The sequence below is a fragment of the Pseudopodoces humilis genome, chromosome 15 (genome assembly GCF_049639895.1).
Source record: "Pseudopodoces humilis isolate 2021_Gansu_Grassland_sample_001 chromosome 15, ASM4963989v1, whole genome shotgun sequence".
Taxonomy (NCBI): domain Eukaryota; kingdom Metazoa; phylum Chordata; class Aves; order Passeriformes; family Paridae; genus Pseudopodoces; species Pseudopodoces humilis.
In genome coordinates, this window is record NC_142214.1 from 8365120 (window position 1) to 8385541 (window position 20422).

Here is a 20422-nt window from a genome sequence, read left to right on the forward strand (position 1 = left end):
GTAAAATAATGTAGAAGGACCTTGCCACAACATATTTCACATATTACAGATTATGATCTTTAAAATAGAAAAAGTCTCGTAAATATCCAATAAATGAGAGACAAATACATTTTAGAAGTTCTTCAAAATTTAGTGATGTATCAGTATCATACCTCCCTCCTAAAATTAGTTCCTTGCATGTCTTGATTAAAGACAGCCTCCTTGAAAAAAATCACAAGAAAAAGTCATCATAATATTTACTTTTATCTCAATTCACTACTTCTTGCCACTAAAAGCATGGTCTGACTTTATTCTGTGGTTTCTGACAAGTTATTTATCTTTCAAAACAGTTATATTATAGACTATGTAGACTTCAGTCACTGAAACGCTGGACTGCTTTCAAACTCTTTTCAAGGGAATCCTGAACTATTCCCACAACTAAGGGATGACTGGGTGTATATTGCATTTCCATGTTATTTGAGCACCAAATATGCTAGGACAGCACAGAGGGAAAAAAAAAAAAAAAGCAAACCAAACCCAGGATTGTCCAGAACTTATTTCTGAACTGCTTCAAAGCAAGTAACAATGTGGTCTTGAATTAAGTCAGTAAAGAAGAATGTGACAGCAGACAGTTGTGTTCAGGTCTTAGGAGCATGTCTGATTCTGCCTTTGCATTGGTAGCTTTGGGTTTGAAACTTGATTTGGTTCTTTTTCAGGTGAAAACCCCAAACAATAAAAATAATCCTAAATGATGGCACATGATCTGGGGCTACTGATCTCCTGTATTGTCCTGAAGGTTTGTGGGGACTGTACCACTAATACTGAAAAAGACCTTAATGTATTTTCCCTGAAATATTTGAACAACTAATTTTACTTTTTTTTTCCAAACAAATGATGTGCTAAAACATCTGATGTCAAAACAAGAACTAGAAAATCTTATACAACATCTACAACTTAGATTTTCGGTTTATTCCTATTTTTCATCCAAACCAGAAAAAAAAACAGAAGAGGGCAGGTATGGAGACAGAACAGAACTACAAGTGACTCTTGTCAAATATGGATAATGCAGCTCTTAACACCTAGGACTTTGGAGGGAGGGGGATTTCTCCGACTGAGAGATCTGTGCTGCAGCAGTTTGCAGTAGAAATCCCTTCTTTGACACACACAGAGGATGCTGGTCAACAGCTTTCTGCAAGTCCTGCCCTAAATCTTGTCCCAGCTCAGTAAATACAGTAGTATTTCCTGTCTCATGAATATCTACAGTAAAATCTAAGCTGGAGAAAGTTAGGATAAGAAGTAATTAAATCAAGTTGCAGAAAGGAAAAGTTCAGTCAAGTATTTGTGAAAACTTAATAAATAACAAACAGGACAATGGGACAGGCAGTCAAAGGACACAGTAAAATATAGTGGTTATTTTAAATGACTCTTTAATAGCTTGAAAATCAACTACTGAGAGTGCCTGAGGGGAATATAAGTTTTCTACAGCCACAGTGCAGAGAGAAATGAAATAGTAGCTGCAAAGTGATCCTTTCCACCTCCAAATTCTGTATTCAGCAGTGCTTCTTCCATAATTCCAGCAGAGCTCTGAAATATCGGCATTTTTTTGTTATAAATAAACCAAGCTTGTTATTCTACTATATGCACACATCAGAACATTTATCAGTGCCAACAGAGATATACTTACTATCAGTTGTATATTTATGAGGTTCAGGAAGGAAAGGTAGAACGCTTTTTGCACTAGAGAGACTAATCCTTCGTCATGATGACCAGATTCCCTAATTAAAGCTGTGACAACCTGTCTGTCTGTGATCTAAAGATCACAGAATTCTAGAATTGTTTTGGTTGGAAAATACCTCCCAGATGATTGAGTCCAACCATTAACGCAGCTGCCAAGGCCTCCACTGAACCGTGTCCACACCTACACGGCTTTCAAATCCCTGCAGGGATGGTGACTCCAGCATCCCCAGATCCTTTGCCACCTGGCAGCATTCCAGCCCCTCTGCCCCAGCCTAGAGCTTGCTGTGACCCAAGAGCAGGATCAAGCACTTGGCCTTGTGGAACCTCATACAATTGTTCTCAGCCCATGGATCCAGCCTGTCCAGATCCCTCTGCAGAGCCTTCCTGCCCTCCTGTATCTAAGTTTGTAGTAGACAGTAGAATGATTTGCTAGATCAACATTCCTTTATTCCAACTTTGCCACAGTGAAAGCACACAAAGGACTGGAACTGACCTTCCAGGTTTGCCTAATGAAAACAATTCTTCTCCTGTTTTGGCAAAATAATTTACATCTAAGAATGATGTCAGAGGTCTGGACAATGTATCAACTCTTTAGTCAATCTCCTGTGCTGATCTGTGGTTTCACATAACAGCTTTGCCCCAAGGGTGGAACCTTCCTTTGCTTTCCCAACAATTACTATCTTACAGCTTTTGTATTTCCTAATATGCTGTATCTCAGAGAGATCACCATCCAATCTAAATGTCAGCTTAGTTATGAATAGGAGAGCTGACTGAACAAACAACAGAAGAATTGCCATGAGATACTGTTACACTCCTTTGATAATGACTTTTTCAAACACAGAGCACAGTAGCACTTTTAAATTTGGCACATTCAAATCCAAACGGTTTCACTTCTGCTACAGATATTTTGTCAGTAGTGGTGTTCCCCATTCAGGAACAGTATCAAGCAAGATGATCATGATAGAGTAACTCTCCACGTATTTGCAGCTCCCACTGCATGTTTTCCTTCCTGATGCAAAATTGCTTGGAGACAGCTTGAAGTTTTCAATTTAAAACACAAAGCCAGGAAGTGGAGAAACATGAGAACATCTGACCTCACTGCCAGGACACCTGTTCTAAGGAATGTATGTTTTAACTGGCCTAGTCAGACAATTCTGGGTCAAAGTCATGGGTTGTTTAGTCCAAAATACTTCCCGTGATTATTGGTGCCTTACTGTACTGTATTCCAGGCAAGTGCATCACCTGCAAGGCCGATTTGCTAGACAAAGAAGAACAATCCACAATTTTTTCCCACAAATGGTAAACTGAAGCTGTACACAAGCACACTTCAGCTCCAAGCAGGCACACAGGAATCCAGCCTGGCTCAGGGAGGTCAGCAGGACCTCTGATGTGCTGCTGCTGAGGCAGGTGAGATCACAGATAACTAAAAAGGGAAAATTACCTTTTTTGCGCAGAAGAACACTGGCATGTTTCCGTCCATTTCTGTTCTCCACGTGACACGTGTAGTTAGCCAGGTCTGCCTCCTCTACAGCATCGAAGATCAATGTCAACTCAACTTCTTTTTCTCCAAGATGTTCTCTGAGCAGTCTGAAAGGAAGGATACAGCCTTTGCTTTAACTGAATTAAAACTGATGGCAGATGCCCAAAAGCACAATGATTTCTCAGCACAAGATAATGTTCCTTGGCCTCCTTCACTCCTGGAGAAGGACTTAAAAGAGACCCATGTTGCCTGAAAGAGGCTTCACAGAGGCATTTTTCATGACCACCAGGAGGCTTTTTCTCCTGCCATGTCTAGTGAGGAGCTGAACCAAGCACAGGAAGAGTAGCCTTGAGCACAATGGTTATGTGTGGCTTCTTTACATTGGCTCCATCAGAATTAAATGCTGAAAACAATGCTTCTTTTAAAAGAAGCAACAAATATCCATTTTCCAGAAGCAGGATGTGCTACTAAACCATCAGCGAACAAATTACAGCGCAATTTAAAGGCTGGGTATTGTGATACATTTTAATTCAGTCTGGAAAATCAACAAAAGGAGCTGTGCTACTCTCAGGAATTTTCCTCTGTTTTCTGGCTTTTAAGAGGAACAGTATCTAGAACAAGAACTCTCTGCTCCTTTGAGAGAAAAGAGGAGACATGCAAAATCCCCACAAATTGAATAAAAGTGCTAGCAGACTTTTAGGCCAGAGGTACAGCCTTTTCATGTCCTTGTTCTCATGTGAACATTAAAAAGAATGCAAAGTAAATGCAAGTTTTCTGTTGCTGACATCAAGTCTAAAAATACAATACCCTATTCTCTCAAAAGGCTTATCACTTGCTCAAGAAAAAGTTGCTTTTCCTTTAAACAGGAAAATGTCAAGTAAAATCCACCAGGTTAATTTGACCCTGTTTGTGTAATGCTGCATGAGAGGGTAAAAAGAAAATGAGCGGTAGCTGTGAACTCACCACTGTACATGGCACTTCAGTGAGTCTGTTCTCTGAAAAGAGTGTGTGCAGCACTGTGAGGTAAAGGTATAAATAAAACCCAGGTTCACCAAAGATGAAATATTTTCTCCCAAGACCGAAAGGAGGAAACTGGACAGGAAATAATAAACCAGAGTGCTGCCTGCTCTGGATGGAAACTGCTGCTGGAGACATTCGCAGTTGTCAGTAATGGCAAACCCCAAGCTTCTCTATTATAAACTAAAGACATTTTGTGTAAACACATTTCCTTATGTACATGATGTCACATGGCATCCATGGAACTCCAAACAAATCGAAAACAAATCAAAAGAGAAGTTTGAGGGCATTGCACTGGACAATCAAAAATGCAAGCCTGATTGCTATAAACACATCTCAGCAGTTACTCAGAAGAGGCACCAGAGCATCCACAACAAGTCAGCCTCTTTCATTGTGGCAGCATAACTTGCAAAAAAGCAAGTGGAAAAACAGTTTAAAAGCAGAGTAGGGAGTGTGTGTGTGTGTGCATTTGTGTTTTGCATTTGAAAACTAATTAAGTTTGGATTGGATAATTAAGTTACCACCTTCCCAAGAACATCGGTCATGTGAAAGGTCCATCAAAAGGTGTTTCTCAGAAGGAATGTGATAAACAACTTATGTTTATAGGACTTTCATGGGAAAGTAACTAAAACTATGAAAACATTATCAGAAGGCTCAATTTTCAGGGTGACAACACAATATTTTTGGGCTAGAAAAGGAATACAATATCAACAAGTAAGATATTAAAAGTGCAACAGCATTTGCTGCACACCCAGAAGATGAAGCTCTGTCCCTATCTGAGTTGGGGGAAAGTTGACCAGCATCATCTGTCAATACATGCCAGCTCCCACAAGTTGAGAAAAGAATAACTCACTCTTTCTAGGCTGCTGAAAAAACTGTAAGAGTAATTACAACATTTAATGCATAGTTAAATTAATGGTGCTTGACAACTCACAACAAACAGAATGGAAAGAGAGAAATACAAGGTGAGTGATGTAAAAACAAGACTCAGTGCCTTATTTTTCTCCAGGCTGAAGCACTTTATTTGATCTGAAACAAAACATTTTGTCTAGTGAATAATTTTCAGGTAAGAATATGAATTTTAAAAAGGAAGTGTCATTACAGAATAGAAATGGTTTATTTGAAAATTATGCAATGGTTTGGATTTTTCAAATCCTTGGTCATATTTTCCCAGTGCCTGTATGCACTAAGTTGAACCTGAATTTAAAACACTTTTACTTTGAGACCATATTTTCCTAAAATTTTTAGTTTTTATACGACCACAGATAGAAAGGCCATAAGAAAGGTTCACTTGGGTCTCTCTGCAAGACCGAGGCATTAATTGCAAACCTTAATTCTCCTGAGAGTTGGAACTTAGCAAAAAGGAAACTTTCATTCTTTATAAAGCTGAGGATCTGGACAGTGAACAGTGTTATGAAGTTGACTCCCTCCCTTCTACTCCTTAACAACAGGCTGTAGATGAAAGGACAGATCTGTGTGTACACAAGCACCTCTCCAAAGCAAAGTCGTTCAACCGGCAGCATGACAGTGACCTTCCCTCTCGCTTTCTTGCATTGTGTTTCTTATTCTCTGCCCTGAATTTGTCTACTTGAGTAGTATAAGCTTTTCAAGAGAGGGTTGTTGCTTCTGTACTTCTCTGCAAAGTACCCAGCACATCAGCCAGGCAGCTGTGGGAGTTCTGCCTCCTGCCCCCAGCACCCCCTCCTAACAGAAAACAACATCCTCATCTTGTTTGAGTGTTTCATAACCATCCGTTGACTTCTGTGGGTGGTAAATCATGCGGAAGAAATAAGGCTGCCATTCAAAATGTCTCCATTCACCTCTTTTTATGCCTCTAGGATGAGTTAAACTTTTCTACTTTAAAAATGGACAAGAGAGACAAAACAAGGACAAACATACTTTACAAGATGAGCATTATGACTATTCTGTTGCCTGAAGAGGAAAAAAAAGCAACTCATAGGTGACTTAGAGAGCAATATTTATGTATGAAAATAATTTGCCACGGCAGAGAGCCAGTGTTGAAATTTGCTGTGGGCTGCTTTAATAATTAGGTACAACTGACAACTCTGCAGACATGCTTAAAGACTCTGATTGCTTTTTTAGTAACTCTGGTTCAATTTACATGACATTTTTATTACTTCTGTGAAAAACCCACCTGGCAAGCAAAGTCTCTTCCTCCTTTCCCCCCACACATCTAACACCTGGGAATCTTAATTCAAGGGAAGGCAAGGGGGCAGCAAGGAAGGCAAGTAAGACAGGGCATCATTGCCTCCAAGTTCTGCAATGCTGATGAGTTACATTTTATTGTGAGGCTTTGTTAAAAAGGTCTAATAAATACTGAAAATCCCAGAGTTACACAGTTACTCTTGGTGAAGGGTGCTTACCAAATCCCATGGATTTGATTTGAACAGGAATGCTCTGTTACATGCATCCTTATTTTAGTGCTTTCATGACAGCACAGCGAATGCTAACCTTGCACACTGGGTTTCTGCTCCCACACGTCATTCATTTGCAAACCTGAACTCTCATCATACACAAAAAATCCAGCAATGGACAGGCACAGTCCAGGGTAAGGACAGCACCATAAATTCAGAGTGCTACTAAATTTGTGAACTAATTCAAGATGGGGGATGCAGAGTTAAAATGTACCAAAGGAACAGCCCATGGAGTATCTTGTTCTGGTTCTAACAATTCTGTATTACTCCTAGCTTCTGAAAATGAAATGTCCTGGTAATACCATAGAGAAGCAAACTGATTAAAAAGGCATCTAACCAGCAAGTTCACCATGGCTCATCAAATTTGAAACACACATGACAATTTTTAAATACATCAATAAATACAACTGGGTGGAAGATGTGGGCTGCCTCAGGGCACTGACAGAACAATCAGTGCTGCTTAGGTTCCCCTGAAGCAGCATACCTGTAATGGAACACAAAAACAAGAGCTGTTAAGGGCAAAAAATCATTTGCAAAAAGTTACCACTTCAGTTGCCATAGCTACTTCTAAATTAAAAAAAGGGATGGACTGGGGCACTGCTGGTAATGATGCAGTATGTTTTGGAAAATGCTGTTTTAAATGCTGGCAGTGATCACAGGAGATTAGGTATGTGGTAAGTAGCTTTGCTGAAGAGAAGATTCACTGACTTGTGAAGGGTCTGTAAACTGAGTCAAAGCACTTCGGTGAAATGAAAAAAGTGACTTGTCACAAATTAATTTGAAACATGAATATGCAATGAGATGGCATAACAAAGGACAAGTAACAGCCTTTTCAAACTCAGTTTCACTAATAAATGTACATAAAGGAAAAGTTTTGAACTGCACAGGAGCACTCTTTAAATACAAACCTCAAATTGTCCTGATGCAGAGGAAGACCATGACCAAAATCACTCTGTTCATATATATACACACCAGAGAGAGCACATCATTAAGTGCTGATTACTTACAATGGCAAAAGTTTCCAATAATTGCTTCTTGTGATTTGTCAGAAGCACAAAAGAGGACTGTACAATGGCAATGTAAGATAAATCTAATCTGTGTGCAATTAAGTATATCTTAATAACTTGTGGCTAAATGGCTGAACTTCACATTATTGATCAAGTAATAAAGCAAAGGGACCTCTTTCTGCTTGCTCTCCAAAATCACCTTTACAAGAAACAGAAAACTCAGACATAAGATTAAAAAAATGTGCGCTGGAAAGTGAAAAGACCTTGGCTTTCTTTATAATCCATATTCATTGTATTATAATCTATATTCATTGTATCTATAGGAGCTGGGACCACCGTGCCCGTAGTATAACCATAACTTAGTCTTTGCTCAAAGAATTATCAGGTAATTACTGAGGAAGAGAATGAGGCACTGTCAGTTGTAAATTCCATGGAAGTTCATGGGGATACAAGTGTGTTTTCTTTACAGCTTACATCAAGTGATAACCAGCACCTGAGAAAAAGCCAAGCCCAAATTGGATATTGGACACAGCCACTTTCTCTCCCTTATGTGTTAGGCTGGGAGGAACAAAAACTGCTTCTAGAAGGCTCTGGTTAAGGCACACTGACAGTTGTATCACACACACACAACATGTTCAGCAGAAGAGAAAAAGTATGGTGACTTGACAGGAGACCATTTATCTTCAAGATTAACAGTGGTGCTGAAATGGATGTTGTCTTGCTAGGGCAGGTCCCGCAGGATGCCTGCAGTGGACATTACCATTCCCACACAGGGCTAAAATCCACCCCTGGAACACTCAGGAGATGTTCAGCTACCAACTATCAGGGGAATTTGCTAACAGATTTTCAGGCATATACACAAGCTACTCTGTCTTTATAGTGTACTCACTACAAAGGAGAGGGAAGAACTCACACAGCCCTGGCTCCAAGTCATCCATCACTTATCAAACAGAAAATTATTTCCACTTTCAATTAAAAACTTGTCAACCCAACAGGGTAGTGGGACATACAGTATTTTTAATAGTAAATAATCCAAAAAGTACCTGACTTCGCCTTCTCTAATGTGACCTTCTAATTCTTCTATGAATTTTTCCCCTTTCATCCAGTAGATCATGGGGCCTGATTCTCCACTGAATCCAAAGAAAGCTTTGCAGGCCACAGTCAGTGGATTTCCTGAGGACAAAAGGAAGAGAGAAGATTAGACTTTGTCACAGCTACTAGTGAGAAAATGATTATAAGAAACATCAACACCTCAAATAAACCTCCTTCTTAAAATTTGGAGGGGGGAAAAAATAGAAAGAATAACTATAAACCATGGAAAAAAGAGTAATGTTGATTTGCATCTACTGGAAATAGCTGTAAAATAAAACTCTGAGGTTATCCATCATTTAGTTTTTCTGAGAAAAATAGTACGTGCACAATGAAAAGGTACGGAAATGGTGGCAACATAAGGTGACACCAGAATGGTTCTAAAAAGAAAGGAGTGACTTCCCTGTCAAACTCCTGGGATCTCTACCAGGACTAGAGATTTGTCCCTAAAAGGCAGGTAAATCACTGAATGATTGCTCCTTATCCACCCATAAAAAGACAGAGCAATAATTCCTTCCTCACTTAGATAGAAATCAAATGTTAATCAAACCTTGGTGAGCTGCTCAGAGAGCTTTTAAAGATTCCTAAGAAATACGTGATCCCAGTCAGCCCAACGCTGATGTTACTGTCAACAGGCTTTTGGCTAAGGAGCAAACTTCAAAGCATTATTCAAGCAATAGAATAAAGAATTATTTCTTTCACCTCTGCAGAATACTTCCAGAAAAAAGAAAATAAATCTTGGAAATTAGTCAAATTTCTTTTCTCTTCAAGAATTCAGCATTTAACTGGGACTTTGGTTACAGTTTTAACTGTTAGAGGTAGCCCTGGACTGTGCTTACACAGCCAGGACAGATGGTTGCTTGCCTGCAGAGGAAAATGAAAACAAAAAAGCAAAAAGAAGAAAAAGGAAGGAAAGGAAAGAAAAAAGGGGAGGGGAAGGGAGGGGAGGGGAGGGGAGGGGAGGGGAGGGGAGGGGAGGGGAGGGGAGGGGAAGGGAAGGGAAGGGAAGGGAAGGGAAGGGAAGGGAAGGGAAGGGAAGGGAAGGGAAGGGAAGGGAAGGGAAGGGAAGGGAAGGGAAGGGAAGGGAAGGGAAGGGAAGGGAAGGGAAGGGAAGGGAAGGGAAGGGAAGGGAAGGGAAGGGAAGGGAAGGGAAGGGAAGGGAAGGGAAGGGAAGGGAAGGGAAGGGAAGGGAAGGGAAGGGAAGGGAAGGGAAGGGCAGGGCAGGGAAGGGCAGGGCAGGGAAGGGCAGGGAAGGGCAGGGAAGGGAAGGGCAGGGAAGGGAAGGGAAGGGAAGGGAAGGGAAGGGAAGGGAAGGAAGGGAAGGGAAGGGAAGGGAAGGGAAGGGAAGGGAAGGGAAGGGAAGGGAAGGGAAGGGAAGGAAGGAAAGGGAAGGGAAAGGAAAGGAAAGGAAAGGAAAGGAAAGGAAAGGAAAGGAAAGGAAAGGAAAGGAAAGGAAAGGAAAGGAAAGGAAAGGAAAGGAAAGGAAAGGAAAGGAAAGGAAAGGAAAGGAAAGGAAAGGAAAGGAAAGGCATCAAACAGACAAAACCCTCAGAAAAACCTCCAGCAACTGAACAACTTTTGAAGAAGTGTGCCCATTCCCTCAGTATGCACATACAGCTGCTGCATCCACTTTTCTTTGCCTGTTTTACTTCACATCAGTGCTCCAGGTTACGGAGCAGGTGTAGCATCAGCAACTTAGCTGGGAAACAGACCTCATTTAATGTCAGTGGAGACTCCTGCTGAATTTTTCAGGGCTTCGATCAAGCATGGAAAACCTCAATAATGAATTTTACTGTATTCAAAAGAAATGTTTTATTATGTCAGGTGTTCTCCGTGTCAGCAGGAGACTCTCTTGGCTGAAATAGAACAGGTCTACAAGGAGGGGCTAATCATTTGGAGCACACCACTTGGTTGAGCATGGGTTAATGGTTTCCCATGATTGACTTACTGTGCCTTAATCATTCACCTCTTGACTGCCCAGGAGTGGTAACTTGCTGTGTGCACACTCAGAGCATATCAGAGCTGTGTCTTCAAGTGCCTTTGCCTAAACCCCCATAGAGCTGAGTCAACTACTTGCACTTGTCTATCTATTATTTCAGTGCCCAATTTAAGACATATCTAAAGAGTCTGATTAGTCAGGAAGCACAGCACTCCCAGTCACGGAAAAACAGTCGCCTTTAAATTGTTTCCAAGTCAAGATCCAAAATTACAAGTCCTTTTGAAACATTAGGATACAGCAAGAAAGATTTACAGGCTGTACTTGAGTCTCTGTTTCTCAAATAGCAAAAGACAAAAATGGAAAATGTTTATCCTGAAAATGTTTTCCAGACTCTTTCATTATCTCCATATTCACAATGAACTCTGGCACCACAGCTGGCCCCTGAACACATGGAGATGCTGGCAGATTACACAACTAGCCCAGACATACAGGGGAGAAGAAGGGGTGGGTATTCATTATCTGCACATCCCACAACACTGATAACCACCAGAGAAAGTTCAAAACTTCACTAACTAATAAAGAGTCAGAAACACTTCTAGGCAGACATTTAATTCCACTGCAAGCTCACCCAACCCTGTGAGGTGCTGTGTGTCCTCCATGGAGAGAGGGGACAACTGGAACCTCTGGCTATATCTACCTCACCTTTTCCCAACATGCTGAATGCCTGCATGGTGTGAGGTCTTTTGTGCTGCTTGCCTTGGAGTCATGATACACATCTTTTTAAATACCACTTGGTGATTCCTAGCATGTGGCTGCTCAGTCCATGCTTGATATTAATGGAAATAGACATTGTAGCAATGTGAAAAAGAAAAAGGATAGACGAGGCCTATCAGCTTTGACAGTATTTGCCCTTTTCCTGGCACACCATGCTGGACATTAAGTGTTACAGGCAAAATACCTTACAGAATGTGCTTTTCCTCAAACCAGCAGATTTTCACTTAAAAAACAAGCCCCGAGAAATGAAAATATTCCAAGGTGAGACTAAGATTCCTATACATGCAGAGTAAATACCCTGAGGTAATAATGTCTGGTTTGAAGAAATAAGAAGTTTTCTACACAGATAGGAAAACTTAAAAACCCCAGCTGTTGGTAGACAGCTTCTGTAATAAATAAACCCAATATAAAGCATCAGGAACCTTTACCATGACAACCCGCATGCTCTGAATGTGCCTGGGCAGATCTATTTCCTAGCTTTGCCACCAGGGAAACAAGCAAAATAAACGAATACATGAACAGGAAAATCTGGAGTGAGTTCATATTTTCAGCTCAAAGTTTGGTACTGGCAACACTTGAAAAACCCTGTAGTCCATCTCCTCTGCAAACCCATCACTGATCAGAGGGTGGCATAAACAGCTTTTTCTCAGGGAACAACTAATTTTTATCTCAGTAGCAGAATGATGCAGGTCTGGGTTGGCCTGATCTGTCCTGGAGTGGAAAGAATTTGGGGCTTGATGATACTTCAAGGACCCGTTCGAATTCAGACTCTCACCTGCAGTGCTGATACTCCTCAAGCTGGTAAGGACATCTCACTCTACTGTAGCTGTCTGAAATAGCTTCTGGTTTATAACTCTCATCACTCCTTTTGTCTCTGGAAGTGGGACACCATCAGAAAGGTAACCCTGACTTCACTGCAGAACCACCTCATCTCCCAAAATAAGCCTCCATATGGAAAAGTAAGGGAGATTTCTCCTCTCCTGCTGTATCACCACACAGCTACAGCAGTAACCTATTACTACTGGTTTTCACGGAACTGCAGCCAATTCCCATCCAGAAAGGAAAATGGCATGTTTCACTACATTCTCCCCCAAATACCACAATACTAAAAATGAGGCTGAATTCTTTGGTCCCTAAATGTATCCTTGAATATGTGGAGAAAGAGGCACTGAGCATAGAAAGTGCCCCTTTGCAGGTCCTGGTTTTAGGGTTGGCTTCAAGCCATGCAGTATCACACTGAGTCACAGTTCCAGGCAGAAGGAACTAGCAGGCAATATGTAACTCCAACAATTCATCCTGGGTAAGGCCTAAACTTTTGCACATCATTACTGCTATTCTGCATGACCTTCAGTAGTTCCACTACTAATGGTCTTATTAAGAAATATTCCCTTGCATCATTTAATTAACAACATCAAAACTCCTAGAATGAATAGTATCCTAAAAGTTTTCCATTTACAGATGGATTCTGTTTAGATCAGATAGACATTTCAGATGCCTTTTTACTTAATAAAATAATTAAGTAATAAAAACATTTGCTGAGGAACAGAAAAAATATTAATGAATTACTAATGAATCAACATTTAAAAGAGTGTTTGAAGAAACAAGGAAAGAAAGTAAAAAAGCTTGTTTGTAGACATCACTGAGTCTTCTGCTTTGCTGGAGTCACCTTGATATAGTGAAGGAGTTCAGCAGAAGTCTCTGCTTTAGCTTTTCTCCCTGCCTTGTCAGTCGAGCAGGCTTGTTGCAAGCTCCTAGCTGATAAGACACAACCACTGTCAGTAAAAAAAATATTGCTAAATCTTAGAGTACAGTGTTCACCAGTCATTTTCACGGTAAATCTGTGTGAACTCTACCACACATTCAAACAACTTTTTTTTTCTGGTAAAGAGAATTCCACATTAAATGCAATTATTCAAGCAAAAGAGCCTGATGGTGGTACGAGTACTGGCTAATAATGGAAAAAGGGTCTGCAAAAGAATTTAGTCAGGAATGGTTCAGAATGCAGGGCCAACGTGCTTCGACAGAGAATCACAACTTCTGCAGCAGTTTCTCTTGAATGAGACATGCTTTAAGCATAAAATAATTGAAGCTTAAAATACCTAAAAGTTGTCCTGTCTTTTGAAAACTTAAATGCCATCAATCCCTTGATGACTGACCAGCATGGAAGATAAAGGCTCTTCACATCTGGCTTACGCCAAGGCATTTTCAGGATTTCTTTTTTTTTTAAATGCAGATTGATAGTTTGTTCTTTTTCACTTGTTTTGCACAGGCAGGTGTATTTTGTGGCTTTGAAGCCCACATCAGAGAATATGTTTCCAGCAAATCAGACCTTCACTCATGGAGCATACCATCTCAGGGCAACCCCATCAAGCAACCAAAGTCATCTGTGTATCCCTGGGTGCTATGTTTTTTCCTACAGCTTGAAATATGAATTGTTTTTCCTCTTGAATTTTTGTGCCAGATAAAATACAGCTCTCAACAAGCCTGAACTGAAGCAGATGAGCCTTCCCAACTAGTGGCAGAACTGACTGAAAGTGCCAAAGGCCTCCTGTCCTAAGCAATTCCAAAAATCAGACCTGCACACGTTGCTAGCTAGATTTGCATCTTCCACTCCAACGCTAACTCCAGTGCTAATCCACTGCTTTCATCTACAGCAGGGGTGTGTGCTGCACACACATGGAAGGGCAGATGAGTGTGCAGTGCTGCCACCAGAAGATCATTCCATCACTCCAAGTCCCTGTTATCGATGTTTGCATATTGGAGCTCCTCTCTGATAATGGTGCTTGTGTCTCTTTCCCTGTAAGACTAGGAGAGAACTCTGACTGCTGCCAAAGGAGCAGCTTCAACACATGCAGATGTTTTGCAGGCACTTCATGGGCTTTGTTTCTTTCATTTGCTGAGACAGAGGACAAGAAAGGCAGGTTACTTATCACTTCTCAGTAAGTGTGTTCTGCAGGCTGTCTGTAGAATTGAAGCTGACTTTCCAGGCAGTGAGGTTTGCAAGGCAAATCACCATGTCACTGACAAGAACATTATTGTTCTAATGTGCTTTACAAGTGCTAGAAAGTGGCCAAAGAGCAGCAGAGTGATTTAAATTCCCCTGGCAAGGCAGGCTGGGTTGTATAGAACCCTGGAGCAAAGAACACATTTCCTTTTCTTTCAGAAGGACATCCTGGGTAAGAAGATCTGGGAGACAGAGCTTATGCCTGCAATTTATGCACAAAACAAATACCGGGGGCAACACAGACCTTGACTCATGAAAAACAATCTCTGTGTGTGGTAGTTTCTATGCAGTTAGCAGAGAATGTCAATTGTCTCCAAGTGCCTTGCAAAGACATCCTCTGAGCTGCTCTCTGTGCTGGGCAGTGACAGCAGAGCCAGCAGCAGATGGAGGGGGTGCAGCCCAGCCCAAACCATGGCCCTGGCTTGGCTGGCTGATGCTGACACCAGGCTGAGATGCTGCTGGGCATGTGAGGGTGGTCCAGCAGCAAATGGTACCCACAGCATTGCCCACTCTTGGAATCAGAGCCCAGCTCTGTGGCTGAGCTGCTAAGCACAAAAACTCTGCGCAGGGCTCACCACTGTCCTAGAGCAGTCAGGAGTATTTGGCAGGGGCAGCTGAGGCTGTGCTTGGGCTTTGTTTGTGCCACCCAGCAGAGCTGATCAGCTGTTTCCCAGTCCCTTCTCAATACAGCCCTGCAGTACCACTCACACATCAGGGGCTTCAGCCTCTATTCCTCTCATCTGCTTAGGTGGCACTGAAATTCTTCACAGATTCACCCACTACTGAATTTAGGCAAACCCCCACAAAAACCACAGATACATTATCCCTTATTTTCCCTGGGCCATATCCCAGCACTACTCGATCAGAGGTTCCGTGCTTTGTTTTGCTCAACAAGATCAATAAAGACAGTGCTAATTACTGTACCAGGGCTTCTCTTCCCTCTTCTTTTACCTGGTTATTCTACAGAACACAGACCTAGCTGTGTGCTAAACCATGTTATCCCATTTAGGTAAAGGTCTCATTAAGTTCAGTGACTACTTTGAGAATTACTGGATCCAATGAAAATAAAACATACTCATACCAAATAATTTTCCCTCATTAAAAAAAAACGTGATTACAGAAAATCCTATAATATTTCAAAATTCTATTCCAGCAGCCAGTAGATTCATGACTGCATATGAGCCTTCCAAACATTTGCATAATTAAAGCTCAGCCAGGAATTAATGAACTGAAAGCATTTTAAAGAAAATTAAGAAACCTGCTTGGATAGTGGTAATAATTTTCTTAATAAGATACATTTATAGTGAAATCAAACCTAACTAGCCTCCAGATATTCACTTCATAACAATTTAAGAGCATGTGAAAGCACACCCATATAATATATATATTTTATTAGATATAATCTCCAGGTTTTTAAAAGAAGCCTAAAAGAAGACTAAAGGAGGTGCTCTTCCCCTAAGCAAGGCTCTGTGCTATGAGCTGCACATGCAGCCACTACAGTAATATTCTGGCAGCTGTAATGATGTGTAGGAAAAATAAATGGCAGTAGTGCATAACTTAGAGTAAGCTGGCTCTTCACTCATATGAACTTTTTAACAAAGGCAAATCTTTGGCAATAAAAAGAAAGAGACTGGCAAAAACCTGACAAGCAAAATGCAAGAGATCTTTAGGTCTTTTTTTTTTTTTTTTTGTCCTCTGTAGTTTATGATCTTAATTTTAACTTTCTTTCTTGCTCTGCTCTTATTTCTTATGCCCTGAGACATCACAAAACACACAGCCACGAGATATTTGTGCTTTTCTGCCTCACTCAAGTGAGCAAATAGCATATATAAAAAGTAGAATAAAAATAACACTAACAGCAAGCAGAATTCCAAACATGAAACAAAGCAACTAAGCCTCTAGACAGTTTGTTGCCAAGAACACAAGTCAATGCATTTGCTGTCATTCCATACAGCCCCAACTGTTGCTAATTTAAATCACACCACCATGACCCACTGCAAGGGCTGCTTGTAGGCTTGGCTATTGACTGTAGCTCCCACAGAGAAAAACAAAACTAAGAAACACACACAAGGCTGAAATGTTGCTGATAAAAATTTATCAGATGTTCCAAAAATGAATCAATCAAAGCAAAATCACCTAGAGCAGCTTTCTTAAAAAAAAATAACATCCAGAGAAACATCCCAACTGCTACCTTCTCCCCCCCTCACCCCCCAAAAAAGTTAACCTCACCTAAATCCTGTAAAAACCTTTATCTTATTTTCTAAACTGCCTTGGGGTCAGAACTTAAAATCTTAGTCATTGAGAGCTCAGGTGTAACTAAAAGTCAAGGATTTTAGCTTTTCAGTTACACACCTACAATGAAGACAGATGCTTAGTGGGATTTCCAGAAGCAGCTTGACAGCCGCCTTGTGTTGGCTTTAACTTGTGCTCAATGCTGAGGTCCTTCTGAAAATCTCATTTCTGTGCATTTTGAGGAACAGAAACATTATTTAAGAGAAATGCCCTGCAGGTACTTGGAAAATGTCCCCTTGGTGGAGGAGTTCCAAGGGCTGGGGCAGCCTGATGGCAGCAGAGCAGTGACATCCAGAATAAGGCGAAATAAGCAGACAGTGCAATGGAAAAAATAATTTCTCTCTGGCCCAGGCATGGCCTCATGCCCTCACAGACATCATTTCTCCCACTGCTCTGAGAGAAGAGCAGGAATTATTCAGGGAACACTTGTTTCCTTAGATTACTGTCCCACAGTGGTAAGGAGGAACAGCCAACTCTTTCTTTGAGCTACAAAGGGATGGACCACAAAGAGATGCTCCCACCTCCTCACATCAATCTCCTGGCTAGAGGGGGAGGAGGATCCTGCCCCTCACATTGCTGTTTCTCGCCAGCTTCAGGAGTTTCCAGCTCTCCAATTCAGCTTGCCCTTGAACTGAATTTTCTATAGACATTCTTGTGTTAGGATTTTCATTTCAGAATCATTTCAGTTTCCTGAGCAAGTACACCTTGATCTTCCTGGGGAGAAAAAAGATGAAATCCAGCATCTCTTTCTAGAGATTAACCTTGCTTCAAAGTAAAGAAAGTATATGGAAGGGCCATCCTAACTGAGTACTATTGCCACCTGTGGTTTGACATTTAGGGAAAGCAGTAAGAACCACGCATGGAAGTGATTCTTTGAGAGAAGCTGCTGGAAGCTTCTTCTGCGCCTGTTAGGCCAACAGCTGGCCAGTTCTGAGAACCGACAGCATTTTGCACCATTGAAAATTAGGTCCACCTCTGTGAATACCACCTTTTAAAAACCACAAGCTTGGGAACTCTTTCTTTCCAGCCTGGAAAGGTATCAGAGCTCTGATGGGGCCGGCCCCGCTCCCCTGCGGCCTGTGCTCCTGGGGGAGGCCAGGCCGGAGCCCAGCGGTTCCCGGGAGGGGATGGAGGCTGTGGGAGATGGAGGCTGTGGGTGGGGAACAGAGGCTGTGGGGGATGGAGGCTGTGGGAGATGGAGGCTGTGGGTGGGGGATGGAGGCTGTGGGAGATGGAGGCTGTGGGAGATGGAGGCTGTGGGTGGGGGATGGAGGCTGTGGGAGATGGAGGCTGTGGGAGATGGAGGCTGTGGGTGGGGGATGGAGGCTGTGGGGGATGGAGGCTGTGGGTGGGGGATGGAGGCTGTGGGGGATGGAGGCTGTGGGTGGGGGATGGAGGCTGTGGGGACCTGGCTCCAGGCTGGCCATGGCTGCTGACACTCGCTGACACCCCCAAGCCCAGCACTGACAGCTCCAGGCCGAGGACCACCCGCCTCACCAGCGGCTGCAGGGCTGAGGGAGGTGCCCAGCCCAGCCTGAAATCCAACACCATGACTGCCATGACCTGGGCAAGATTTAACCCTTCCACTACACAGATGAGACCTGCAGACCTTGTCCCTCTCTCCAGGGAAAGAAAAGGACAAAGTGACACGCAAAAAGACAACATGAAAACATCAAGGTCAGTAAAAGGAGTCAAGCCTCAGAAGGAAGAAGGATGAGCAGATGCCAAATGGGGCTGAAATATTCTTTTGGTAGGGCCATGGAGATGGACAATGATATACTGAAAATATCTCCTTTAATTCATGAAAGACTACTAGGGGAATGAAGTATTCCTGTAACTGTAGATCTGAACAGAGGCATCCACTGATGAAGCCAAGCAGATGTTGAAGCAGCTGTGACCTCATGAGAAGTTTGAACAGAGAGAGATGAGAGTTGATGAAGACCCTTTGCGCCCAGGGAGGGAAGAAGAAAACCTCTGTTCCCAGAGATGATCACAGAGACAGACAAAGAGAACCTTTGCCTTTGAATAACTCATCCTTAAAATAATAGCCCATGAGTTCATGGCCCATGGACACACCTCTAGGAGGGCTGGGAAAATGGGAGGAATGTCACAATGACAGAATTGTTTCCCAGGCAGCTGCTATTCATGGAAATGAAAAGCCATGAGGGAACAGTTTCTTGTGGAGAGGTCTCCATGGCATGACAAGAGAAAACTCTCCCTACAAGGACTGACAGAAGACTATTGCATAGTTGCTACTGCCTTAAACATCCCAGGTTTTGTCTCCATGTTGTCAGTTGGGAAAGATAAAAGTTGGGCAGGGGGACTGGAGGTTTTATTCTGGTTTCTTATTCTTGTAGTCCTGTTAATAAAGTTTCTTTATTCCTTTTAAGTTTTAGGCCTGTTTTGCCCTTCTCCTAATCCATGTCTCATAGCAAGAAATGAGTAAGTACCCTGGTGATTTTAGCTAGAGCTAAAACCCACCACATTATTTGGTGCGTTGGCTGGGAAACTCAAATTGGCGAACCTAAACCACTACACCACCAATGCAGCCAAAATCTGAACTCACATGAGTATGTATGGGGTATCCAGCCACACATCTGGGTGAGTCCCCACTTAGGAGGGTACAATCAAGGTTGCCAAGGAAAACAGCAGCAGGCAGCAGCAGACTGAAGAAATCACACTAAACCTCTTCCAACTTCTGTGTTGACTCAAAAGAATGACAAACACCCCCAAGACATTGACTATAGAATGGATAATTCTTCACTGAGAAAGAACAAAGCAAATGCAAGCTCCTGCTTCACGCTGTGGATGTCTATCTTAATAACAAAAGTGACACTTTAGTGTGCCTGAATCTAAAGAGTCAGCTGGGGTATTTCCATACACAGTTTGTGACTGTTCACTCAACTCCTGCTTAGGTTTTGGCTACCACAGCTCATGCTAAGGCCTGATATATGGTGGGAGCAGCACCATGAGGTCAAAGACAGCAGGAGAGGTGGCCAGACAGAGGCTACCATGTATTATAACCATCTCATGTACTATTATCACCTCAAATTGCTGTCTCTGTTTTGCCACTATCCTTTGTCTGTAAATTTCCTCTGAATCCACTGACTTACGGAAATGGTATAGACCAAAACTGGAGGGTATAAAACATCAGTTTGCCCAAACAGCTTTTGAAGCTGATCCAAGTGCAACTAGATTGCTGACACTTCCATACTTCCTGCAAGGAGTACACAGGGGACACCCACAACTTGACAGAGGAGGAAGAATGAGTGCTCTCACTGTCATGGGTAGGTGCATGACATTGCAAGTTATGGAACATTGCAAGTTCTGTGTAAGTGGATTTACATAATAAACTTGTCTGGGAAAAAGGGGGATTGAGCCCTTTTGTCATTTTTGTTTATTTTATTTCCTTATTAGACTATAAGATAAAGTTTAAATCATAGAGTATGTTGCTCTGTAAATTTGGAAGGTCTGAACAGACTGCAATATCAGTTTTGTATAACTATATTGGTAAAAAAATGAGTTCTCCCTGATTAGCTTACTAATATCTCTGTAGTGCCCTGCAGTAGGCATGTAGGGCCAGAAAAATCAGTGTGGTTAACAGAATATCATCTTGATGCAGGTATTTTGATGTTAGCCAACTCCTTTCCTCTCTCTGCTTCCATGGTC

At 42.0% G+C, this 20422-nt stretch overlaps 1 protein-coding gene across 8 annotated transcripts in view; it reads right to left on the bottom strand.

Annotated features, from left to right (window-relative positions):
• Positions 1 to 20422, bottom strand: part of IL1RAPL2 (interleukin 1 receptor accessory protein like 2) — a 373503-nt gene that overhangs the window by 17510 nt on the left and 335571 nt on the right. For all 8 annotated transcript variants that reach the window (XM_088062810.1, XM_088062814.1, XM_088062811.1 and 5 more), the window contains 2 exons: positions 8699 to 8828; positions 3158 to 3303 (listed from right to left, as the gene is read on the bottom strand). In XM_088062810.1, coding sequence (XP_087918936.1) covers positions 3158 to 3303; positions 8699 to 8828 — 276 coding nt within the window. The remainder of the gene's footprint in view (positions 1 to 3157; positions 3304 to 8698; positions 8829 to 20422) is intronic.